The 27,856-nt window shown below is 42.1% G+C and overlaps 1 protein-coding gene across 2 annotated transcripts; it reads left to right on the top strand.

Moving 5' to 3' along the window:
- Positions 1-190: 190 nt before the first annotated feature.
- Positions 191-13,970, top strand: LOC311048733 (SH3 and cysteine-rich domain-containing protein 3-like). Of its 2 annotated transcripts, none has more exons than XM_084062005.1 (13): positions 191-363; positions 1,005-1,100; positions 2,658-2,736; positions 4,752-4,905; positions 5,123-5,220; positions 5,335-5,416; positions 7,252-7,349; positions 9,347-9,413; positions 9,986-10,035; positions 10,398-10,501; positions 10,980-11,031; positions 11,410-11,547; positions 13,035-13,970. In XM_084062005.1, the coding sequence occupies exons 2-13, from the start codon at positions 1,084-1,086 to the stop codon at positions 13,131-13,133; spliced, it is 1,038 nt and encodes a 345-aa protein (XP_083918131.1). In that variant the 5' UTR covers positions 191-363; positions 1,005-1,083; the 3' UTR covers positions 13,134-13,970. The 2 variants fall into 2 exon arrangements, with proteins under 2 accessions (XP_083918131.1, XP_083918132.1); XM_084062006.1 differs by having other exon boundaries at positions 362-375.
- The last annotated feature ends 13,886 nt before the right edge of the window (positions 13,971-27,856 follow it).

The following is a 27,856-nucleotide window of genomic DNA, read 5'->3' as shown; positions in this document are numbered from 1 at the left end:
AGGTCTGCACTAATGTAAGTAAAGTGCTCTAATTTTTACCACTCAGTTGGGGGGCTTGACTGCTTTTAAAGTGCTCAGCTGTCGCAAACACTCACATGAACACACACACAGATGCGGAGTCAGGGCCGAGCTTTACCGCATGCATTACTCATCCCCATCTCCCCACCTGTTAGGAGCCCCATTTGGAAAGTTGACCATGTAAAGACCAAACAAAGGGGTGGCAGAAAAAGCTGCAAAGAGTTGACATGCAGTACCAATGTGGCTCTTTGCTGTGAGGGACCACCACTTTTGGAAGGCAGCAGAGTGACAAGAGGACCCCCGGCCCACCCTCAGTGTGTGAGAAACTGCAAACAACCAGCAACGGTTAGTTAATGGGTCAGTAAATGCATGGAAATGCCTACTGCGCTGTCAGCTTACTCATTGGAATTGGTCAGTTTAACTTCTGCTTGTTTGATTTCACACCTCACCACCTTTGCGTTTGTTATTGTTTTTGTATGAGTCTGACTGTTTTAGGATTAGCTGCTCCTTTGCCATCATTGCTGTGCTTTGCCAGAATAGAGCTCACTCTTCGTTCGGCCGTTTGGAAAGGAAGAGAAATGCTTGAAGTTAATTTGTGTTTATCTTAATTAACCCATTTAGACCTGAGGCCGATTCTAAAAAAGCCTTCTAAATCCTGACCTATTTTTTCTGAAAAACTTCAAATATTTATTCAAAAATTACAACAAATGTATTTTGCTATATACTGTACATAGCCACAAGAACCCCAAAAGTGGTTCCTGTCCTGAAAGGTATAGTTACAAATAGGGGTTCCTGCTCAATAAAGCCCCTTTGCAGTAAACAAAAATGCTTAATAATATGCAATGACTAATCTCTTACAGTTGTAATAGGCTTAAATACACTGCAAGCAGGCCCTTGTGCACATTTTCCTGTAGAAGTGCACCTTTGGTTTGGGGGAAGCCCACTATGGCATGCAGTCATGTGGGCATCATTTGTTGTTTTTCCAGTGCCCTTCGTTGTTCCAGAGCTGCACCACCTGCTGGAGGAAGTAACGCCTACACCTGAGACACAACATAACGCCTCACCATGGCTCATTATGACTCGTAAGTCCAGTTCATTCACAGAAAAACACAGGAATCAATCAATGTTCTCTTTACAAGTCCCATTAAGACCGGGAACGCATCTGTGTCATTTTAGATTTCTTTGGCTATTCAAAAATAGCAGATATACAAGCTTGTAGATGTGCTATTTTTGAAAAATCTTTGAATATAACGTTTTTTAAGCGAACATTTTTAACTCAAATCTTTGCTTCTGGGTGGTCTCTGGAAAAAATAGAGAGAGAGAGAGAGATTTTTGTTGTTTGTTTTTAATTAAAAAAAAAACTGTTAGGATTTAGAAAACATTTTTAGAATCGGCCTCAGGTCTTAATGGGTTAAGGTGTCCCTATTCTGGGCGTGTCATTATAGGAGGAACGTTTCACCATTTTTTAGTTTCTGATAAATAGACCATCATAAACAAAGTATAAAACAGGGCATAAAGGAGCACACCACTTTCAACATTATTTTCATATAATTGGTCCTCGCTAATGCTCATGGCACCATTTTGTCTGTTCCCTCTGCATCTCAGAGGTGGGCTTTGAAATGACCACCATCAGTGGTCAAAAAGGTATACTGTAACATTTAACCACATGAACATTTAGTGTCCGTATTCTGGGCCTAATTCCCTACATATTCCCTAAATGCACCATTTTGTCTGTTCCCTCTGCATCTCAGAGGTGGGCTTTGAAATTACCACCATCAGTGGTCATTTCAAACAAGATTTTTTTGTTATTTTTTTTGTTATTGCAAGAACTATGGATTTGATTTTGATTGATTTGACTACTTTGTTAATAGAACAAATTACAACAACACGGACGTACAGTGAAACACTAAAAGGATTACACAAAAAAGTCCTGGGGACTGGTTTCCATTGTGGTCCTACAGTATGTATCTTAATCAATAGAGCATGATAATTTTCCAGAAAGAAAAAGGTGGCGTTTTTGGTAGGCAGCTGGTTTCTGAACTTTCCACAGCACACCTCTCAGACACAGAGTAAGTAGACATCTAATAATGAGCATTGGTGAAGTGCTCCTTTAAGTGGTTAATCATTCACAATGTTCAGATTTCTGTTCTTACTGTACATAATTGATGCTCATCTATCATTGAGCATGTTTCTGACACAACATCTTATCTCTTGACATCACCATGTGTTTATATCAGTGGTTCCCAAACTTTTTAGCTCGAGACCCAAAAGAGAAATGTTATGTCTCCTTGGGACCCAAGCTAGTGAAAATAGCAGATCTACAAGCTCACAACATGTCGCCATCTATTGTTTTAATAGATTTTTGGGGAAATCTTGTGAAATAATAATAATTCATGTATAATAACTAAATGTATGAAACAAAAAATAAGGGGGTATTTACTTGTGACCCATTAAAATTGGTCCACGACCCGCATATGGGTCCTGATCCACTGTTTGGGACACAGTGGTTTAGATGACTAAGATGCGATGCTGGTGGTCCTCTTGTCTTTCGGGAAGCCTTGGTAGCCTGAGTAGGAGAAGCCCTGGTTACAGTGTGTCTTGTGTATTCAAACATTTGGCCTTCTGCTGCGTGCTAACAGATTGGACGACAAGGACTCCTTGGACTTCCATGACAACCCGCCTCCCCCTGATAACGTGGTGAAAGAAGACGATAACACGGTACGAAATCCAATATCCATGAGCTAATACACCAGCCACACGGTACTTATTTTGACCAGGTATTATTATTAAAAAAGGTATACTGTAACATTTAACCACATGAACATTTAGTGTCCCTATTCTGGGCCTAATTCCCTACATATTCCCTGATATTACTTAATAAGCCATAGTTTTCATCAGCTATTTTCATTTTTTATTGCTTTTATCTCCACTCCTTGGAGTGTGTTTGAACTTTATGGATCTGAGATCACTGACCATATCGTGGAAGATTTATGAGTTATTTATTACGTAGAATTGGTCTCAGCAGCCTCGTTCCAAGAACATTATGGATGGATGCTGGTTCTAGAAATGACTCCTGGCACACTGTTCATCCATATTCACCAGGCTACATTCACACTCCTACTCTGAAATCCATGACAGGTAAAGTCCGGTTAATTGACAGATGTACAAATCAATGTTCATGCTATTCAGCTCTTAACTGGGAAGTGTAAACCAAGTGGAACTGAGTTCAGTTTTGTAAAAGCTTGTGAAACTGCTGTTTTTGGGGTCTGTCACAATGAACACATCTTTTCATGGCATTTAGCCATTACCCTTCATTGATTATGAAGGGACTGGACAGCATAATCTAGTCCAGTCTTGGAACAGCTTGTGAAACTGCTGTTATTGGTTCTGTTACTTTGTTTTGACGGCCAAACAGAGTTGCCAAGTGATGGAGTGTAATGTGTGAACTGTCTCTGGGCTTAGACAGCTATTGTAAATTAATCCACTGCTTGCCAACAACTAATCCTGAGAGAGAGAGAGAGAGAGAGAGAGAGAGAGAGAGAGAGAGAGAGAGAGAGAGAGAGAGAGAGAGAGAGAGAGAGAGAGAGAGAGAGAGAGAGAGAGAGAGAGAGAGAGAGAGAGAGAGAGAGAGAGAGAGAGAGAGAGAGAGAGAGAGAGAGAGAGAGAGAGAGAGAGAGAGAGAGAGAGAGAGAGAGAGAGAGAGAGAGGACTGCAGTATATTTAGGAGGAGCATTGTCATGTCATTCTCTTCATTGTGTGCAGTTAGGAGTTCTGTCTGTCAATGTTGCTATTTTAAGATATAAGGCTCCCCATTCATGTTACCCCCACCTGTGGTGTGTGTGTGTGGGGGGGTGTGTGTGGCTGCCGAGGGTGCAGCTCACAATGAACGTATGTTCTGTACCCTTCAACACAGCAGACAGGAGTCATCCATGTGAGTCAGACCCCAGGGAAATGTTGGTATTAATAGAAACATTCTAATAGGAAATCTGGCGAGCAGCGGGAGACGCCATGATGTTGGAACTCCTGTGGTTTCATGAAGAAGTGTGGAGCATGACTGAGCAATCCAGTCGAGTGATCGACACAGTACACTTATTTGGTTTGATCCCTATTTGTTAAGAGGGCAGAAGAAACAAACAGAAACAAAAAGAAAAGCCAAATGGCTTCGTTCGGAATCTTGCTTGTTTCTCTGCAGAATCCCAAGTGTAAATTTAAATCTTGTTTAAATTAACACTGGTTCTACCACACCTGAATAAAATTGGTGGTGTTTCTCCTTGTTATATTCATTTTAACAAGCTGACACCAGTGTGTCAGGCTGAAGTTAGGCTTCAGTTTAGACCACTGGTTCTCAATGGGGGTTCCTTGAGGCGGTTCCAGCTAAATGATTTATACTGTAGTTAGGAACCAAATGGACCCTTGCGGGACTGTAGCTCAGAGAGTGTATAAATAGAACCAAATCCATTTGGTTCCATTCTATACTCGCAGAGTTTAATCTACAGCGTAGATTGGGATCCCTGAGATACAAATCATATCAAATGATGGTCCGTGGACTAATGCATATCACACTTGAAATTAAAAAGGTTGAGAATCACAGATTAGACAGTACTGTGTTGTTCCATTCAAGGTGGGGCTTAATGTAGCCTTTTTCTCATACTGTAGCTTCTAATGGTTTTACACGGTGCTGTATATATTATTTCGATTTCATTCTGTCTATGACAAAATCCCTCCATTTCCAGGTGTATTTCATCTATGATGAAGAAGTGGAGGAAGAGGAGAAAGATGAGGCTCCCCAAGAGCCAGTAAGACCCGTCAACGACAAGCCGCACAAGTTCAAGGACCACTACTGCAAGAAGCCAAAGTTCTGCGACGTCTGTGCTCGCATGATAGTCCGCAAGTCCTTTTCTTTCTATATGTAGAGCAGAAGACATTTGACCATTTTTAAAGCCTGATTTATGCTTTGTTGTACGATCGTGTCAAATAGCACATCTACAGTACAAGCTCACAACACGTCAGTGCGACTGGGTATAAATGAGGCACTAGAGTATCTTCTAGAGCCTTGACTGTGGTTTCAACTTCTAATTTATTCTTGTCTTCATTTTCTCTGCAGTCAACAATAAGTTTGCTTTACGGTGTAAGGACTGCAAGACCAACATCCACCACCAGTGTCAATCCTATGTGGAGTTCCAGCGATGTTTTGGCAAAATTGTGAGTTTTCGTCCCCAACTGTGAATAGATATTGGACTCTTACTCTGACTAATAATCTGCTATAAAGGGCCAACTTAGCATTCTCTCCTCTCCTCTCTTCTCCTCTCCCTGTAGCCTCCAGGTTTCAGAAGAGCCTACAGCTCTCCTCTCTACAGCAGTCAGCAGAATGCAACAGTATCACAGCTGTTACCCTTCTGTGAGTCCAACGTCCACACACTGTCCAACACATGGCACTACACACACGACAAATGCACCTTAAAACACACTTATGGCTCTTTTCCACTACAAAGGGTTTTCCACTACAAACCCAGCACCTTCCATAACCTGAAATTTTCAAGAACCTGTTAAGTTCTGTGATGATTTTTTTTAAATTACGTTTCCATTATAACCATCCCTGAAGGGAGAGGAACGTCATAAAAAAGTTTGTAGATCTGCTATTTTAGAAACAGTTTGAAAGTATAAGTTCTCAGTTCTTGGTGCCCAAAACTCAGGGTTAAGTACTGTACCTCCTCCTGAGCAGGGCCAAATTAAGTTCTGAGAACCTTAAGAAACGGCTTGGCTCCACTGTGGATCTTCAGAATCAGAATCACGTTTATTGTCACATCACAGGTTTACAAGGTAAAAAAGTGGGTGAAATTTGTTTTTGTACAACACTCCCATCGCAACGTTAAATTCCGTAGAAAGAAGAGTGGGGAGAGAGAAAAAGAAGAGGGGTAGGGGGTTAAGTGGGAAGGAGATCAACAGAGAACAATAGAAGGCCAAAAACAATCTACATATTTACATTTACATTACATATTTACATTTATCTTGGACTTCATGTGACCTGACTGTGACATCAATCATCTACAGTATGACGTCAGTCATCCATGACGTATCTGTGATCTATGACCCCAAATTCGGCAAGGTTTCCGGGGCGATCCGAGCCCCTTTGACTTCCATTATCAAATTAGAGTTGAATATTTAAAAAGGCATCAGTCGTACAATATGTGAAAATAATTCATGGAGGTACTTCTGTGGCCTACTGGCATTGTGAATAGAAAGTTTGGCACTGATCGGTCCAGTGGTTTGCGAGATTAGCCCCAGACAGACAGACAGACAGACAGACAGACAGACAGACACACTCACTCTCACACACTCACTCACTCACTCACTCACACAGACCTACTCAAAGATGCAGTAAAAAAAACATCTCCCAACGTAATTTCAAGTTAACTAAAAGCAACTAAAGTCTGCAAATTATGTCAAAGTGACATATTGTGTACGTTTTTGCGTTGGCAGACTATCCATTGCTGACTCAATGTTTGTTTGTTTGTTTATTTGAATGAGCTTCCCCGGCCATATTTCCTCTTTTCCTCCCGGTTCTTGCTGTAAGTAATGCAGAAGTAAAACAGAAAATGACAAGTGAAAATCATATGCCCATGAAAACCAGCTTATGTACTGTTTAATGCTGCCGTTGCATCTGTTCCTAGTAACGTTATAAAGCCACAGTACCAGTCCATTTATAAATAGCCCTTTTTGTCAGGAATCATTGTTGGGACGTATTTTCTAAACCACTGGTTCTCAACATGGGGTCCAGACAGAGACCCCCCAGGGATCCTTGAGAGGGTCCCGGGGGGGATTACCGGCGTGCAACTCTGAGAGTGTACGGGTCCATTTGGTTCCATTTGTACACTCTCAGAGTTAAATTAACACTGATTTTACAGTCTGAATCAAATCGTATCAAATGGAGGTATGTGGCCTAATCTATATCAAACCCAAGGTCCTTGAAATGAAAAAGGTTGAAAATCACTGTTCTAAACGTGCTTCATCAGTACTGTACAGTATATCGTCGTTGTCGGGTGGAAACTGTGAGCTTGTAGATCTGCTATTTTCACTACTTTTGTGCGATACTCTTGACACTCTTGTATGATGAAGCAGGGCATTAATTTACCGGGGGAAAAACAACAGCCACAGAAACCTGTGGGTTTCTGCCCCACAGCAACGATATATAGTATGTCCTGGGAGTTTACCCGTCATCCTCTCTGTTGGCAGCGCAGTCCAACCGCACAGACCCAGTGTTCGAGACGCTCCGCATCGGAGTCATCATGGCCAACAAGGAGCGCAAGAAAGGATCCGAAGACAAGAAGAATGTGAGTAGGCTATGGATGAAAGTTCCCCACAGGAGCGTTTAGTCAACACTCTTATTCCGTGCCATGGACCATGGGCAAAGACAACACTTTTGCCTTACTTTTTAATATCGGTGTGCAGCCACTTGGATGTTGACCACTACTGTGTTAGTCCAGCGATTCCCAACCTGTGTGGGCCGTCAGGAATCTCAGGATATTGCAAGTGGGCAAATAATTGGCAAAACACTAACATTTTAATGATAATATCGATATAATATAATATAAAGATGGGGTGCAAAGATTGTTGTACTTTTTCATGTGTCTATGAGGTTGACAGTACTTCATTAGACCCCCTGATGTGGTTGCTATGTGCAATGTCTTCCCTTTGTATTTTGGGTTTCTTCCTGTATGCTGAAATATTTTGGGTCAAAATTGCCAATCAAAAAACTGTGTTTTTCTGACCTTCCAAAAACATACCCTCCCCCTCATTATCATACCAGGTGTGGGCTTAGCTAACACAAACGCATGTGTAATAACAAAGGGGGGAGGGCAGGAGCGTGTCTCAAAGTAAACACACAGAGAGAGGGAGAGAGAGAGAGAGAGAACAAGCACGCAGCAAAACAATCCATGAGACTCACCACTACTACAATGGAGTGTTCACGTTGGTAAAAAAAAAGATAAGGTTAATATGAGCTTTCCAAAAACATAATCCAATCATTCAGCACGGCTTTGATTCCCCCTAGCACCAACAAGTAGCACACTTCCTGCTATTCCTGTAGTGTCACTTCAAAATAAGATTCACTGAAGAGAAAGCAGTGTACTATCAGATCACTCAATACAGGTTTTATTTTGAATTCATACTGTCGAGTTCCTTTCTTTCTCTTACTTGTAGTTGGCAAAGAAAAAATGAAATAAATCCATTCTGTTCTCAATAAATAAGTAAATAGCAACCTAGAGCAAAATGATTGATAGTAAGGAACCAAAATGTACCCTTACATAGCCTACATATCTGTAACTCTGAGAGTGCACAAATGAAACCTCTATTTCCAACAAAAAATATTCTGTATTCCAAGCTTTGCTGTTGTAGATGTCCAGTCAGTGCCATATTAAACACTCTGTAAAGACTGTGGGCACCAGCTGTCAGAGCTAGACCATTAAGTAAACTACTGGGCAGAGCCATGGGTATGAGGGGGGGGGGGGGGAGGTGGAGGGACTGGATCAGGTGGGTGATGCCAAGGTGAAATCCAGGTATACTTAATGAACTGGTGGCGCTTCCTTGCCGCCTGCTTCCAACTCTCTGCCCTTAGCCTAACCAGGGTGTGTTTCCCTCTCCTACTGTATCTTGTCACCCACATAATGTATGCACATGCACACCTCATGCACATACTGTACAGTACACTCAACACAGTTGTTCTTCAACTGTACTGTAATAGTGCTGAACACGTGCATTTAGGAAAAAGGGAAATGGAACGGGGAAATAAAGTGTATGGCATACAGGAGAAAGGTTAAGGAGACTAAGTGATGGCTGGGGGAAAAAAAGTTTGACTGAATTCAACTATGTGCTCAACTGAGCCTGGGGACCTAAATGAGAAATAATGCTCTCTGAATCTGTAAGCCATGCTCATTAAAACGTACTGCAACTCGCTTTTGGATCCATCACATAGTGGGCCTGCCGCCCATGCTGACAAGCCATGGACTGAGAACTTAATATAAGATAAGATAAACGTTTATTGATCCCCAGATGGATCAGAATGAAACACAGGAGGCTAACAGCTAAGAGTATACGCTTAAGTACAAATACAAATAAAAGATAGATAAAACAAACATAAAATAAAATACTGAGCTAATAATGCACAACGTGATAGAGAAACTACTCTATTGAGGATATACTATTTACAGTAGTACTGTGAATGTATATAAATGTCCAATGACACAATTAAAAGTAAAGTATTAGCCAGGACGTCAGGCTGACACAAAAACACACATTGCATTGGCTAACTTGCTTGTCAACTGTGGTCCAGATGATGATGATGATGATGGATGAAGATGAGTCCCAGCCCAAACAGGAGGCGGGAGGGGGTGAAGGAGGTGAGTTTAAATATATTCAAATAAATTACCTCCCCAGCATGTTATGGTTCTCCCATTTACAGTAGCATATCAGCTAAAAAAGATGTAAGTGTAGTGTGTTTTGGGGTTGTTGCCATAATACAAGTCTAATTAACAAAGTGTCCAATCATTACGAAACTCACCAGATATATTTCATAACACTGTTGAATGTGTGTAAAATTATTATGAAACCACTCAATAGGCACCATCAGTTCCAAATGAAAATAGACTACTAATTCAATGATAGTTTGCCCAAACATTACCAAACCTATTTAATCATTTAGCTGTTGAAATATGTCTCAAAAATGTTTTTGAAATTGAGTAGTAGGGGTGACAGCGTTGCTGGAAAGGGGCATGGCCCGGACCAGTTTTGTTCCGTAAATTAGTGCACGTCTGTCCAATCATCATAAAACCTAGTTATCGTTATTACAGGTATACAGAAACAGTAAAAAATGTAGACCATTCACACATTTCAACTTCTAACAGTCTGTGTTGGCTTGAACCCCTCTACAGTATACTGTACTTATTTTGTTTGTGCTTTTGTGGTACACTAGCCAACCCAGAGGCAGAGAAGAAGGGAGACAAAACTGGTGCTGATGATAAGGTGAGAGAGTCTGGAGACGATGATGATGATGTTTGATGACAACAATGCCTATGAATGATAATGACAATTGATGATGATAATGCTGAAGATGATGGTTGCTACATTTCGTTGCTATTGGGCAGAAACCTCGCATATCCATATTCCACACATTGTAATGAATGCCCTAGGCCTAGTTCATCATTACAAGAGTGTCGCAAAAAAGTTGTGAAAATAGCAGATCTCTCAGAAGCTCTCAACATGTTGTGAGCTTGTAGATTGTATCTGTTTTAAAATGTTTTTAAAATAATCTTAGAAAAGGAGCGGTTTTGGACGTGCAATGTTTCCACCCAGCAACAAAATTGCGTCTGTGTGCATTTCTTCAGAGCAAGAAGCCCCAGCCAGGGAAGATTGGCGTGTTCAGTCAGACTCATTACTACCTGGCACTCTACCGCTTCAAGGCCATAGAGAAAGATGACCTGGACATACAGTAAGCAGCTGGAACTGTTCACTTTCTATCTCTGTCACGCTTTAATTTACACAAAAATAGCCGATCCGAACGCTCACAGCGCTTTGTGAGCTTGCTGATCAGCTATTTTCAGCGCGCAATGAAGAATGAATCAAAACCTACAAAGTAACTAATAACTAAAGTTTTCAAATAATTGTAATGGAGTAAAAAAATAAATATATATAATATTTGCCTCTGAGATGTAGTGGAGTGGAAGCAAAAGTACTGACATTTTTCAATACTCCAGTAAAGTAAAACAAAATACCTCAAAATTGTACTTAAGTACAGCACTTGAGTGCATGTACTTAATTACTTTCAACCACTGCCCATGCCTTCACTCACTCTCTCTCTCTCTCTCTCTCTCTCTCTCTCTCTCTCTCTCTCTCTCTGTCATGTACTGTATACTACATTTCTCCCCTGTTCTGTATTTGAGCCTTTGTCCCTTGTGTTAATGTTTCAGTGCTGGAGATCGTATCACAGTGATAGATGACTCCAATGAGGAATGGTGGAGGGTAAGCCCCAGTTTTGATTTATCATATGATCCAGCCAATGTGCCTCATTGCACTCATCCATGGTAATAATATTATGGGAAGTTTCCTTAAAAACAAAAAAGGAAAATAAGCTTCCCTTTACTTAAAATGGCAATAGACAACATTCAGCCACTTGGTGTCAGACTTTTGTTGCACAAGGTTGGCTGTTTCCTCTTCATGTCTATAAGGCAGAGATTCTTTAGGAAAAAGTGCTGTGTATGTATTTTATTATTTGTTTTCATAAAAAAAAATCGATATACCTATATACGCTTTAATTTACTTATTCATGTATATGTCGACTTATAAGTCAATAGTCAAAGACAATTGTGTGTCACTGCATCTGTGTGTTCCACCATACAGGGTAAAATAGGAGAGAGAACAGGCTTCCTGCCTGCTAACTACATCATCAGAGTGCGATCAGGAGAGAGAGTCTACAAGGTAACACGCTCCTTTGTGGGCAACAGAGAAATGGGCCAAATCACACTGAAGAAAGACCAGGTGAACACGCACACGCACGCACGCACGCACGCACGCACGCACGCACGCAGTACACACACACACACACACACACACACACTTGCAGTGGCACTGATGCTCTGACATGGAAGCTAACAGATGCAGTCACACATAATAATAATAATGATAATACATATGATTTATATAGCGCTTTTCTAGGTACTCAAAGTCGCTTACATACAGTACATACCGTACATACATACACAACAAAAGCCCATGCACAGTTGCACACACAAGCACACGTGCAGATGTATGCATGCATAGACACACACACACACACACACACACACACACACACACACACACACACACACACACACACACACACACACACACACACACACACACACACACACACACACACACACACACTGCCACTGATTCTCTGACATAGAGGCTAACATTAGCAGAGACACATACAGTACATACTGTACATGCACAAAAGCATTCATGCACACATGAGCAGATGTAGTATACAGTACATCCATAGACACACACACACACACACACACACACACACACACACACACACACACACACACACACACACACACACACACACACACACACACACACACACACGCACACGCATAGAGACTCATACGCGCCGCCACCTAAAGTGCTGTAATTTGCTGCAACATAATGTATTGTCCTTCAGGTTAAGTGTGTATGGATTGTATGCTATCTTAATTAAAGCAGCCCTTAATTAAACCCAAGGTTTGTTCCACTCAGCGGTGGTAGATCTGACTTTTCCACTGGTTCTGGTCTATCATTAATACACCTTAATAATTCAGAGAGATTGATCAAGTACAGTGTGTTAGGCTGAAAGACAAGTAACACCACAATCAATTTGACTGAATTAAATATGAGCCAATTATAATGCTGCATACTTTATAGTCCACAGGTTTACAAAGTGTGTATAAATATAATTATATGTATATACTGTAAATATTACATGTACTGTATATATCGTCGCTGTCGGGCAGTAACCTTGTATCTCCATTTTTCTACTTTTTATGTTTTTTCATAAATTAATGCTCCACTTCATCCTACAATATAATTATATTGTTGCACAAAAGTAGTGAAAATAGACGATCTACAGGCTCACAACAAGCTCACAACAAGCTCATAACAAGCTCACAACAAGCTCACAACAAGCTCACAACGGGTCACGAAGTGACCCGTTGTGAGCTTGTTGTGAGCTTGTCGATCGGCTATTGCTTGTTGTGAGCTTGTGGATCAATATATTTTTTTTTAATAATATTAGAAAATGAACGGTTTTGGACCTACAGGTTTTCCACCCAACATCAACAATATATGTTTATGGTATATTTTGTACTGTATGTATATACATATAATGTTTTTTTAAACACACACACACACACACACACACACACACACACACACACACACACACACACAGCAAACTGTGGCCCTTGAACCAACGTGCTTTATGTGTCCCCATGCAGATCGTGGTAAAGAAGGGAGAGGAGGTCAACGGTTACCTAAAGGTCAGTACAGGACGGAAGTTGGGCTTCTTCCCTGCTGACCTTCTCCAGGAGATCTGAGTTTGGAGCGCTGCATGCTGGGACGCCAGCCAGCCAGCCAGCCAGGCTGTGGTTCTGTGCTGTTCCACCAAGCGCAACACATCAATCACTGATTAGAAACCCTGATTAAAACATTGATTAAAACAAATCACCCCCCCCCCCCCTGTTTCGGAGGAGGATAGGACCATAAAAGAATCCTTGTGGGGTCTTCCCTATTCACCGTGGCTGAGCATAAAATCCAGTATGAGGATGCAGTGAATGTATGTACAGTAGAACTATGAATGTATATTTGGAACCAAGATGCTATATATACAGCGTTTATGCACTGATTATGAGTTGGGACAGTAGAGCTGTTAGCTGTGATATGAAGGCTGCTGTCAAAATTCCAGGCTGACCGGACCATTTGCCTGCATGTCACTCCCCTACTCTCTCTCCTTGTTTCCTGTCTCTCACAACTGTATGTTAACCAGTAACCACATTAACACTGGCATCCCTATGTGGGCATATTCTATATAAATTTTACCTTGTGGGTGGATGGTGGGTGGACATCACTAACGTGCACTGCTGATATTGAAACTAGAATTGAAGACCTGGAAATCTAGTTAGCAAGTCAAACATTTCCCACCTATGTCAAACAAATTCAGTTTTAAAAATATTTTCCCCCGGATATTTCTTTAAATGGTGAAAATAGCACATCTAGGCTACATAAGCTTGTAGCTTATTATTGCACAATATATAATATTTAAGTAGGGCTTACACAGCCTACACCAACCCCCCTACGACCCCCGCAAACTGTAACCGATCTTTTTTTACCAAATCGAACTAAGCCACTAACCATTACTGGACTATCTGTTTATTAAAGGAACTGCAATAGGTTTTTCTGTAATATTCCAATATATTTGTTTTGAATAACCATTGGATTTGTATTTGTGTACTGATTTGTGTACTGTATGTGTAGGTAACTTGTTTTCTGTGCGTATTACAATCTCAGAGCTTTGCCTTCCTTTTTCAAAATGCTGTTTAATGGACATTTAGGTTTTCATAAAAATAAATAAAGTTCCACATGAGAGCTCAAAATGACATCTTTGTTAAATGTGTTATTTTTTGTAGCCTTTTCATCTCTTTGGTCCTCACTTTGGAATTCAAAAGACAAAAAAAGATTTTAAATACTCTTTTGTTAAAAGTGATCTCTCACCTGTCAGGCTGTCAGTGAGGAGAATGAAGACACACAGCTCTGGTCAAATCCTGACAGACTGTAATAGCTCCTTTCTTTATTATAGATAAGTTGAAACTGGATACAGGAGCAAATATTAATGCAGATAAAGCTATGACCACAAGGCCTAATATCGCTACATGAGCTGTTGGGTTGAAACCTTGTATGTCCAGAAAAGCCAATCTACAAGCTCACAATGCATCACATTGTGTGAGCTTGTAGATCTGCTATTTGCAATATGTTTGTGCGACACTCTTGTATAATGTAGGTCATTAATCTACGAAAAAAAACTGCAAAATGCACGGCAACGATATATAAGAGGATTCCCTGACACTCAGTGCAGATCAGAGGCTAGCAGAAATGCACCACACCCAAGGACCTTAATAAGACCCATAAGACCTTAATTGTTTCTTTCCAAAGTTAGTCTCATAATGAACTTAATTATGTCTAGAGGGACGCTCCATTCCATTCCACAGGTCTGTATCATGATGCCTTATTGGGACACTGTTGCCCCCTTTCAATCAGCTGTTGTATGTGCTATGGTTCTCAAAGTGGGGTCCGAAGACCTCCACGGGTCCTTGAGGGGGTTTCAGGGGGTCCCCAGTAAAATGAGGAACGTTTAAACACTTAAAGCATGCAGCACAATGTAACTTTCCTCTTATACCCCGGATTTGAACCCGTTTTGCACCATTGAGCTAATAGAGCCTTCCTGCTTGCTCACTGAATCTTGACCATCAGGTCAAAATTCAGATCCTGTGTCTAGGAAGGACATCTAAATGTCTCAATAGAAGAGCAGGGAGACAAAATACAACCACCCCCTTGTATAACTTATATTGTATTAACATACTATACCAAACAGATTGGACAAAATTATATTTTTTATCCATAAAAAAAAGTTACAGGCTTTAAGCCCTATATTCAAAAACTAGAGGTTCGGGCCGCTATACACGGCCCTCACATCTACGTTACACGACGATCCGACCAATATGTCTTGAGTCATAGTGTCGGGGGCTTTATCAGAGTTGTACCCGTCTGTATGTGTCCCTTTGGTATCCATAGTGTACTGTATATGGAGATCTCTGTATCTGTCTGTCTATCTGTGTCCCTTTTATGCCCATATATGGAGATCTCTGTATCTGTCAGTACTTGTTATCTGTATATGCCCACATATTGGAATGCCCATACAGTATATGGAAATGTTTGAGAACCACTGCTCTATGGTATTTGTGTGTGTGTGTGTGTGTGTGTGTGTGTGTGTGTGTGTGTGTGTGTGTGTGTGTGTGTGTGTGTGTGTGTGTGTGTGTGTGTGTGTGTGTGTGTGTGTGTGTGTGTGTGTGTGAGAGAGAGAGAGAGAGAGAGAGAGAGAGAGAGAGAGAGAGAGAGAGAGAGAGAGAGAGAGAGAGAGAGAGAGAGAGAGAGAGAGAGAAAGTGAAAATGAAATGTCACAGAATGGGGGCAGGATTTAATGTCTATATTTACCAGCAGACTGCTGGAATAGCAAAGGGAAGAATGCATAGAGAGAGAGAGAGAGAGAGAGGGGGAGACACACACACACACACACACACACACACACACACACACACACACACACACACACACACACACACACACACACACACACACACACACACACACACACACACACACACAGAGACAGAGACAGAGACACACAGACAGAGACACAGAGATTTCCCATACATGAAGGGGACATACAGTAGATGCATCTTCAGTTCCTGTGTGTACAGCATCTACAGTAAGTACAGTGAAATTACCACAAGTGAGTGGATGCTGGATGTAAAGACATCAGGAATGCAGGGAATGGCATGGGCACGCATCCCCCAAGAGGAATCCCAGCGTTAACCAGCAGACACACTGGCTAACATGACAACTAGACAGACAAGCACAGGTTCACTGCACTGCGCTCGCTGCTTCTTCCATCTGCCCTTTCTTTTCAACCTCTCCATCTCTTCCCTTCTCCTCTGATTGTCGGAATTCCTTCTTTTTTCTTTGTTTGGTTATTTCTTTCTTTCGCTGGCATTAGTTTTTCCCTTTTCCCATATCAACCACTTAAACCCTATTTTATTTTTTAATCTAAAATGTACGTTTCACATTTTCTTTCAAAAAATGTCTTTTGCTATGTTTTTGCCTATAATGACATGCCCAAAATGGGGACAACAACTACTTAAACCCTCTATACTTAGTTAAATGGACCTCAGTTGGCTCTGTACTTGGTCTGCTCGTTTCCTTGATTCCTCCAAGTCAGAAATAGCAGATCTACAGTACAAGCTATAAGATCTACGAGCTTGTAGATCGGGGTGCTAGGGTTCAAGTGATGGTTAATTGTCTTCATTCATGCTCTCTCTCTCTCTCTCTTTCAGCCTTTTCTCTTGTGTCACACATCCACACTGTAGTGAGAAGTATGAGTTGTATGCGGTCACGCCTCCCTCTCTGTCCTCTGCTGTCTGTCAGAGGAAGACAGGCTGTCTGGAGCAGGTAAAGCTCCGCTGTAGGCTTCAGCACTCCCCTGATTGGACAACAGGCCACCCCTTCAGACACGGGTCACTTCCTCCAGAGAAACAGCCTCTGCTTCCTGCTGCTGCAGACCGAGGGAGGGGGGGGGGGGGTTCACAGCTGCCATGTTATTGTCATCCCAGACCCCTTGACCTTGCTGCTCTAGACAGGCAGTGTTCCTGAAGGCTTGCTTGCCCTGTGTGTGTGTGTGTGCGCGCGCGTGTGCGTGTGTGTATCAGTGCATGCAAGTGTCTGTGTTTGGATGATGATTGTGTGTGTGTGTGTGTGTGCATGCGTGTGTGCGTGCGTGCGTGCGTATCAGTGCATGCAAGTGTCTGTGTTGGGATAATGATGGCGCGTGTGTGTGTGTGTGGTATATGCGCACGCATGTGTGTGTGTGCGCGTGTGTGTGCGGCACACATGCCGGGGCAAGGAGAAGGCTTAGATTGATGCCAAGTGTGCAGTATCTTACTGTACTGCTCTTCTTCCTCCGGGGAGGGGGGACACAATATTCCGTGTGCCACACTTTGATTCCGTGTGCCACACTAGGATTCCGTGTGCCACACTTTGATTCCATGTGCCACACTTCGATTCCATGTGCCACACTTTGATTCCGTGTGCCACACTTTGATTCCGTGTGCCACACTTTGATTCCGTGTGCCACACTTTGATTCCATGTGCCACACTTTGATTCCATGTGCCACACTTTGATTCCGTGTGCCACACTTTGATTCCGTGTGCCACACTTTGATTCCATGTGCCACACTTCGATTCCATGTGCCACACTTTGATTCCGTGTGCCACTCTTTGATTCTGTGTGGCACATGGACCTTTGATTCCATGTGCCACACTTGGATTAATGGATTCCGTGTGCCACACTTGATTCCGTGTGCCACACTTTGATTCTGTGTGCCACACTTTGATTCAGTGGTTGTCAAACTGTTGTTAATTTGATGGACACCCCATAACTCTCTGGTACAGGCCTGCAAGGGAGCATTTGGAGCCCCTTCAAGAAACCCTGGGGTCCAGGGACTCAAAGTGGGGTCCCTTTGAGAACCACTGTAAAAGCTATGTCCACATAGCAGTAGGTGTCTACAATGGTGGATGTGATAAATGGCTTCCTTAGACCAGCAGAGGGTGCTGTGGTACCTGCTATAACACAACGCACCTGTTCATCGTTACACAGATTGTAGCCTATCAGTTAGCAGGCCTATGCCTGCACCAGGTAATGCTATACTCTGTATCTACTCTGTCCTGAATCACGCTGTGAAGAGACCACTGTGTAAGTGAAAAAGCTTTGAGAGAGGAAACTTGTTTAAATGCAGATGGTCATGTGGTGTTTTGGCAATGTGCAGGGTTCTGGGAATGAGCCATGTTGTATTGTCTACAAAAGCTGTCTTTGCACAATAACCCCCAAGTTATGTACTAGCAGCTAGTGCAAGGGCGTACACTGTATTAATAGGCCTATATGAAGATAGCTGTGAGTCCCAGTAATACAAGTTGGCTCATAATGATCTTAAATGCAAGAATGTTAAAAATTCTAAAAAAGGCAGTTGCTTGGCCCAGTAAAACACATTTACTGTGACATACACACTGTTGTAGATTCTACAGTAGCCTATCTGGATAGGATTTTCCAATTCTCCAATAGAATCGGATTATGACATTCCTACATGTATACACAGACTCCATTACTCAAAAACAAAGTTGCATAGAATATTCCCAACTATTTGGTTATACCTTACCTGTATATTACATACAGTATGGAGAAAATTCGATATGACATGATGGACAATTTTATGCAAGTTTTAAGATATATGGGAGACAGTTTTAGATCATCTGCTAAGCCACACAACTAACCTCAATCCTCAACCAAAAAAGTATACATGTGAACTATATGTAGGCCTAAACAAGCTGTCATTTGATTTGATGAGTTGTTAATGGGTGTCATCAGCCCCAGTGTCTACAAAAGGTGTTGCAAAACGCCTAATTAAGTACTTCTGGAGCAGAAAAATGATCATTAAAATAGAAAAATTCTGAGTTGGAACTCAAATTAAGAGCAAGAATGTATGTAATTTACCTCACACTCTCAGAGCATCCCAACATGTTGGTAGGATCTGCCTGCTGGATAGCTACAGTAGCTACGTGATTAGCCAGCTACTGTGGGTCAAAACGGGTGCATTTCTCCTTTCCGACATGTCGCCTTTCCGACGTTGACGAACCCTATACCTAACCCTAACCGCACGCGGAAGCCACTAGTCGGAGTGGTGAGATGTCGGAATGGAGAGTGAACACCGGTCAAAACAAAGGCTTTGGTGAGATATTATGAGAGATATAGTTTCAGAGAATCTTCTTTCTTGCTGACTAGCTGGCATCATAAGACCATAATAATATCACACTGAAAGAACAGGGTCAGGGGAATGTACACATGTGGCGAAAACAAAAAAATGTTTGTTGTACAAGGTTTGATGAGTATGTAATTTGTATTCACTTTCTCAGGGTCCCTTGACATTCTGGATGACTGGATCAATACACACCAACTTAAGGGTGATGCTGGTGATGATGAAGTTATTGTCTGTGAGTATAATATCATACTGTAGTTAATAGACTATTTAATAATATTACTAAGTACTGTATAAAATAGCTGCCCTACATAGCATCTATTTTTATTATTCTCATATTTTGTTTACACAGAAGGACCTCTAAGACATTTTGCTGGGCCAAAAACCCTGCCTGGCCCTATGAGTGAACAATTAATATTTATAATATAAATGTTTGTAATTGTAATGTGTTACTCTACATTGCACATGGCTGTCAATGTCTGGACAAATCTCTGCAGCACTGGCAGCTATGATTGAACTTGTGACCTACTCAGAGAACTGCAAGGTCACCCTGCCACTTAGCACGATACAAGGGGTTTTCCCTGAATACATTACAAAGCCCCATAAAGATCAACACAAAACTTGCATGAAAACATTGCATTATCCTTACAGATAATGTACACACTCTGCCTACAGTACCATACAACAAGTAAGACGCGCGAACGCAGCTCGAAAATAACATAGCAAGAAGAAATCTAAAACTGTCCTCAAACTAAGGCGTTTTCAACTTGCCATCCGGCCTGAAATATGCACAAATGACATGGAATTCTTAGATATCCCAATAGATGAATAGATGAATTAGTCACCCAGGGGCAGGCGGATTTCAGCCACACTGTAGTGCACTCTGAGATCTGTCAGCAGCCAATGAGACCGTGAGTCACATGGGGGCGCGGCTGCACACAGGCAGTGCACACAATACTGCACACAGACGGACACACACACAACCCGAGCACGGTTTCATAGTAAGCTCCACTTGGGCTTCTGTAATTTGTTGTGGTGTTGAGAACATATTTGGTCCATTGAGAACATATATTGGCCATACTGGGTCTACTGAGAACATTTTGGTCATATTTTGCCCATTGAGATGAGAACATATCTGTGAGATATGTATTTTTTACTCTACTGTACCTGTATAAATCAACTCTTCCACTAGGTACCCGCTAGCAGTGTTGCCAGATTTCGTGAGAGAACCAACCAACCAGCACGTCTATGAAAACGATCCCACACCAGGATGACTAGGGCAGGTCAGTCAAACTTTATTCTTTAAGACACACATCCAGGTTTTTGACCAATAAGCACCTTTGTTTGACACGATTCTGGTCAGCTGGCGCTTCTCCGGGCCAAACGAAGGCATCACGTGACGTTGATCCCCTTACCCTATTCGCTCAAACTATGACATGGCGTATGTGTAGGCAGAACAATTGTCTAAAGTTGTATTAGAGCAGTGGTTCTCAAACATTTTTCATGTCCAGGACCCCCAAATTGATAGGTATTTGGCCACGGACCACCATCTGAAAATATTTTGCACCAGTGACTCCCATACAAAACGTATGTTTCAAAAACATTCCAGAATGATTTTATTTTTTTGAAAATAGCAGATTGTCTATTTTCAAATAGCTGATGTATATAGGGTCAAAGTGACTAAACTGAAGCAAGCCCATAAGCAACTACACTTAAGAAACAAGCCCCAAAAAAACACAACCCGTAACTACTAACATTACTTTACGGAAAAACAAGCCCAAAGTCGCTTGTAATAAGCAGACTTGGCAACGCGTGCCTGCTACCCTACGTGTTGACAACCGTTATTAGCACTGAATGTTGGCACAACATTTTGTTGCCATTGACGCATGCTGTTGCCAAGTCACAGGATATGTGGCTGTGTCTAACGATGCTCGCACCCTCATGTGAAAATGACACATCCTTTTTAGGCGCGCGTGTTCTGTATCATCTCATTGACCCGTCATATTCACAATTGCATTTAGTGTCCAGTCGCAGAGAAAATCCATCGTCCCTCCACCAGCCTCTGAGAAATGTAGCAAATGTGTGAACGGGGAGGGGGAAAATAATAACATAAAACTATATTAGAGTTCCTCTTTGCCTGGCAGAGCAGGTATTGATTTTTTTGGAGCTTAGTGTTTCAGAAAGTATCTTCCATGGACCAATGCTAATGCTGCCTCTTCTCCTCGGCCTCAAAGCAGCAAAACACTCTGGGCTTTTTTTGTACGGTTTGGGGACGTGCTTTATTCTTTTAGAAATTACTTTTTTGTTTCCATTATGCTTCGAGTCGGAGGTGCTTCTCTGTTTTTCTTTGTGATGGGTGTGTGTGTGTGTGTGTGTGTTTGTGCATGTGCGTGCGTGCTTGCAGATATGCATGGCAGTTTTCCTTTGTGTGACAAAGCATCTGGAGCGTTAGATTAAAGCCCCAAACACTGATTCTTCTAATAATTGCAGCAGAATAACTCTCCTTCCATTCTTCACTGCTGCGCCAAAATTCAATTATCTAATCTGATTCCTGTGATTATTAATCTCCATTACTCATGCATTCACAACGATTTGGTAATATCATGAGTCACAACATGACGGTGTCCCCCCCCCCCCCCTCCCCCCACCCCAAGTGGAAAAGTATAGGCCTAATAGGACACACAGACCCAGGGCCCCAGGATACGTTTAGGAGTCAGTGGATATAGAGATACATAGATAGATAGATTGATGGACGGTGACAAGGGAGAAAGGACGAATGCATGGGGGTACGGAAGGAAAGAAGAAACAAGAAAGGATGGTAGTAAGGAAGGGTGGAATCAAGGTATAAAAGATGGAAGGAAGGGAACAAGGAAGGAAGGAAGGAAGGAGCCATCATCCAGGCGTGATGAAACAGCTCAGGTGTTTATGCACAGCCTGCCAATTGGATACTGAGGGGAGCATAGCGGCAAGGCATTGGCAGTCGTGTGTGTGTGTGTGTGTGTGTGTGTGTGTGTGTGTGTGTGTGTGTGTGTGTGTGTGTGTGTGTGTGTGTGTGTGTGTGTGTGTGTGTGTGTGTGTGTGTGTGTGTGTGTGTGTGTGTGTGTGTGTGTGTGTGTGTGTGTGTGTGTGTGTGTGTGTGCGCGTGCGCGCGCGTTTGCGTGCACAAGCTTGTGCCCGCGCATCTGTCTATCCATCTGTGTGTGGAGAGAGAGAGCGGGAAAGCAGACACACGACCATTTTTGTGCTTGTGCAAGAATAAATTATAGATGTTGATGACACTCATGCAGGGAGAAAGACAAGTTTACGGAGTAAGTCCCGAGGCCCAAAGTGAAAGAAAAAGGAGATTGAGCGTAGATGGAGTGAGACGAGAGAGAGAGAGAGCATAGATGGAGTGAGACGAGAGAGAGAGAGAGAGAGCTGGAGAGAAGACTGCAGGGTTGGAACCAATTAGACCAGGAGAAGCTCTCTCCACCTGCACTGAGAGGCCCCCTGGGGAGAGCCCCGGTGACAAGATGAGGGATCATCATCATTACCATTATTTATTTGCTAAGCAGAGGCCGACTCTGGGGCCACTCCTAATAGGATTCACGAATTACAATGAGCATGTTGCTTTTTTGGGGAGGGGAAGGAGGGAGTGGAGAGACGGGGGTGGGTTGTGTGTGTGCGCGCGTGTGTGTGTGCGTGGGGGGGTTAAGATATGGACTGGTATAATGCAAGCATACATTTGGAAGCACATACCGACAGTATGCCTAGAAAAAAAAGCATTACGGCTTTCTTGAATCCATAGATAATTTCAGTGTATGCACTCGGCTTTTGAGTCCACCTATTACGCAGTACTATATTCATCCCGCAAAATGTACCTCTAGTTCCACAATTATGTTAAAATGAGTTGAGGCAGTCGGCGAACCTCAGCTGTTATGAAACGCTGTGTCTGTCTTCATTTAGAGTCCGTTGTATGCTTAAAGGGATAGTTCACCCCAAAATGACTTTTTTTCCTATCGATTTTTCCTGTCTCCATGGGGTGACTAATCGATAGATTATTTTTTTTGGAGGGGGGTGAACTATCCCTTTAAGTGTGAACTGGGCTTGATTCAGGAACAGGAATGGGCTATTGCACAAGCAGCCATATTGGAAATAAATTGGGCCACTTCCTTACTTCCTTCACAGTGTTACCAATGATGCTAAATAAGGTTGTATTCCATTCTGGTCAAACAGAATCAGGGTGCTCACATTGTGCATGTTGGCTCACTGGAAAGACACCAAAATGGGGTTAGGGGACCCTCATGATTCCTTAAGTGGGTTCCAAATGGTCCCTTACGACTGAGTAACATTTGTATTTGAGTTATGGGGATCCTTGAACTTGTTTAAGTTTGAGAACCACTGTGCTACACTAAATGGAACAGAGCCTTCATTAGAATCTTTCGTTACACCTGTTAAGGAAGTAAGGAAGCGGCTGCTGTGCATAGAGTCTAAGACCCAATTCCAATGTCCGCCAATGTCCGTCCTAAGCCCCTCAAGCCCTGCACCCTCACAGACCTAAGTGACGTCAGCTGCTAAGTGCTTGAGGGTGAGAGGCTGCAAGGGCTCCAAATGGTATAAAATGAATGGGACAGCACTTTGAAGACGAGTCCTTCATTCATGACACTTTACATCACTTTTAAAACTCTTACTGTCCTTATTTACAGTCAGTGCTAAAGATTGTGATTGTTGATTATTATTATTATTGTTGTATTTACATTATTCTGTTTGTTTTAATTCGTGTTTAGATAAGGAATTGCAATAGTATTCATTTACAATGTATTTCCAAATTCTGTATATATTTACTTCTGATTTTTTATCCTGTGTCCCTTATTTTTTGTAATTATATCTCCCTTCCATCTACCTTTCAGAACTGTGAGAAATCGCAACTGTTTGTTGACATTAACCACGATGCATGACTTAAACTTTAACTAATATGCATACTTTGAATGATTGACGTTTGGAGGATTCCCCTCATTCCCCTGGTAACGCTACGAAGTACTAGTAGAACTGTGGGTAATTCCCTTTGCCAAAGTCTGCGTCGATGCTGACTTACAGAAAGGGTGCATAAAGGGCTCTGCCTGAGCCCTCAGTGACTTACCCATTTCAAATGGGACAGCCCTCAAGCCTAACCAGACTTCACGTGAATGCACGCCTAAATCAATGAGTCTGTAAGGGAGCGGATAGGAATTGGGCCTATTAGCTTCTGAATGATGATTGGAGACTCATTTTGAACGGGAGCGGTGCTTAGATGATAGACTTAGTGCTTAGATGATTTCCAAAAAATATTTATCTTTGTAATGTTGTGCAGGGAAGGTCATACTGTAAGTATCCAAAAGTACAAATACTCAAGCAAATCACAGATACTCCAAAAATGTACTTAAGTACAGTGCTCAAGTAAATGTACTACTCAGTCCAGCACTGTTCAGCTTGAGGAGTGCTCTTACTTTATTGAAATGATCCACGCCCTGTCCCTTCTGCTGCAGGTAATTTTGTTGAGATTTAAGGCTGTTTTATAGTCAGAATGCTCCCCAAAATGCTTGTGGTTTTCATTATGCAGTGTCAATATTTAATTTAAGAACTACTGTGCCAATAAATTTAAAAGTAGTCTGGCAATTCTAAACTTTTCTCAAATTAACCACAGACGAGATGAAAATGAATGTGTAATGTGAGAAGTCACTAGTGGGCCGGTGCAAAATAAAATGAGGCTTGGCTGGTATCAAGGTATTACATATGGGTCGGGTGTTATCAACCTTTTCTGGATCAGGGCGCACTTGAAAATCTCAAATGTGTTCACGGCCCACCCAACTGACCAGTGGCTGCCGTGTTAAGTGGTCAGGTGGGTGGGTCGTGTGCATTTTCAGAGCATGTTTATTTGTGTTCAGGCTTGGCTCAATAGAACTGACATTTTAAGTTCCTATTTATCGGTATCACAGTGAAAACTCATTTTTCTAAGTTGTAAAGAAAAAATGCCTTGACATTTCTTTTAACATAACTTTGTAATATTAATATATAATATTAAGATCTTATTTTTATTTTATTTGGGGGCCCACTTGCAATATTCCTACGGCCCACCATTCGGCCCCGGACCACAGGTTGAGAACCACGATCGGCTACCATGGAATTTAGAAATCCTGAAGGTATGAATTTCAACACCGTCAAACATACAGTACAGATGCTCCTAGATGTGAAAATATTGGCACATTATTAGACGTTTATTAGCCACATGATTTTATTCAACCGTCAGTCTTGTCACCGCCACCCCCACATCATCTCTATATAACCCACTGATGTGTCACTATCTGCCGCGGCAACAAGTGTCATGTATGAAAAGGCTTGGCCGGTATCTAATTTTGAATACCTTCATTCCTTCCTGACATGTCACCGGGGTATATATACTATAATTTGTGTAAAAAATAAAAAGGTTAAAGCCTGAGCTGCTGGTAATAGATGTCATTGTAGCATGTAATGTCTAGCCTACGATGCTGTGTGTTTGTTATGATAATCTTAGGTTTGACCTGCTTAACCTTTATCTGTTTGACTGGTACATGTACTGATTCACTCTCATTTACATACGCATGCAGATATACTTGTGACTTCATGGTCACACTGCTTTATCAGGACACCACCGTATAATAGGGTTGCCAACTACCTGAAATTCAAACAAGGGACAAATAAGGCGTCCCTTATTTCCGAGAAAAATAAGGAATGCCCAGAAAAAGATAAAATCTCACTGTATATATGTATAGTTTTTGTGTATCCCATTGAAAACCACTTGAACCCCGGCATCCATATTCTGGGGGGAACATTAGCCTAAAATAGCAGATGTACAAGCTCACATAATACGCAAGAAAATGTACTTAGTTACTGTCTAACTCTGATTCTATGTATGCCTAAAGTTAATTAAACTTCAGAACTTTGTCGTGTGATACTGCCTGGTGCCATCTTGTTCACTCAACTGAATCATCATTCATCACCCTTAATTAGAGGGAAAGAAACTCTTAGGACCACGTTGAGTCAACGTCGTTGACTGTCTACTAAATTCACAGCAGTAATATGAAGTTAGACTAATAATAGATTGGAAATAAATGCCCTTCTTCCATAGATTCAGCATACTGTACTTTTCTGGAGAACCCGATGACACTTGTTGCTGTGGTGGATACCGACACATCTGTGGGCTGAACTGAGGCAAAGTGTGGGTGGTGGTGACAGACTGCAAGTTGAATATGTTGAATCATGAGGCTAATAAACTGTTTTTGAAATGGGAAGAAGTCATCTCCTATATAAAGTTAAGAGTTGTTGTCTGTCTTGTCTGTGTGTGGCAGACTTGCAGATATGCTCGCATATGGACTGGACATGCCTGACATCAGTGCAAATCAGAAAATATGCCCATATACGGGGGCACGGTGGCGCAGTCGGTAGCGCCGTCACCTCACAGCTAGAAGGTCCTGGGTTCGATTCCCGCAGGGGACGCTGTGGGCGTTGGGGGCGTGTTCTCTCCTCCGCGTCATCAGTGCCCATACCCTAGGTGGGGTTGGCGAAAGGGCCTCTCTGTGTGGAGTTTGCATGTTCTCCCCGTGTTCCCTAGGGGTAGGTACCCTCACAAAAACATGCAGTCATCCTGGTCACTATACTGCCTCCCCCTGGCCAGCCGGGCGCCTGATGGAGGGGAAAGGAACGTGTTCCTTCCACGCGCTACGTCCAACCAGGGAAACTCCCCTGTCAGGTGACAAGAAGGTCAGTTGGCTCTCATGCATTGAAGGAGGCATGAGCTCGGCCCTGGCCTCCCTAGGTTGGCAGACGGAAGGTAGTGCCCAGGATTACATAGACAATTGGCATTGGGTGTAAAAAATGGGGTTACAAAATCGTGGGATAAAAAAATTAAGTAAAAAAAAAGAAAATATGCCCATATACAGTATATGGACTGGACATGCCCAACGTTGGCGCAAAACACTGTTGTTGGGCTTCGGTGTGACTTAAGACCCGGGCTCGATCAGAGAGAGGGAGAGGGGGAAGTGGTGTTGAGTGAGAGCTCAATCATAGAGAGAGAAGGAGAGGGAGAGAGAGAGAGGGGGGGGGGGGGGGGGGGGAGTACGGAGGGTGAGAGAGAAGGCTATTTCACACACACAATAACCTGGCCAATGTTGGGTACCGAAATTTGAACACACTGATTGACATTTTGCTTCTAGACACGTTGTCAGTGTGATATAACCCTGACAACGCCAGGCAAGCTCCATATTGTGGGATTGTTTGTCTTGTGTTTTTTGTTTGTTTAGTTTCTTGTTCGTGTCTGTCAGTTTGGTTTTCCTTTATGCCGCTATAAAAATGCCAGTTACAAGTCAAAAGAAAGTCAATAAGATTGCCTGGATGGATCAATGACTGTATGAATCATTATCTGCAATAAAAAAGTTATATATAGCAATATTTTCATGATTCCCTATATGTCATAGATATGGAATTATGCAATAAAGAGCCGAAATGTCCAACCAATTATTTATTTGGCTGGTACAAATAATTATTCTGTTGGCAAAGTTCCCTGTTAATAATACTAATAATAAATCGCCTCAAAACAGCATCTGCATATCAGTTTAAAGAAAGAGGACCGTCTGTATTTTTGATGGTATTGAAAATCATACCCTCAGTATTTCTCAATGCCCTGATGC

This window comes from Gymnoscopelus microlampas, assembly GCF_963454915.1.
Source record: "Gymnoscopelus microlampas genome assembly, chromosome: 7".
Lineage (NCBI taxonomy): Eukaryota > Metazoa > Chordata > Actinopteri > Myctophiformes > Myctophidae > Gymnoscopelus > Gymnoscopelus microlampas.
The sequence above is the reverse complement of the archived record's forward strand: the minus strand, read 5'-3'. Positions and strand labels throughout refer to the sequence as shown.

Excerpts from the sequence above, each read along its gene's own strand:
- LOC311048733 (XM_084062005.1), top strand. Across the intron at positions 5,221-5,334 it reads AGCGATGTTTTGGCAAAATT|CCTCCAGGTTTCAGAAGAGC; the intron begins GTGAGTTTTCGT and ends CTCTCCCTGTAG. Across the intron at positions 7,350-9,346 it reads GATCCGAAGACAAGAAGAAT|ATGATGATGATGATGATGGA; the intron begins GTGAGTAGGCTA and ends ACTGTGGTCCAG.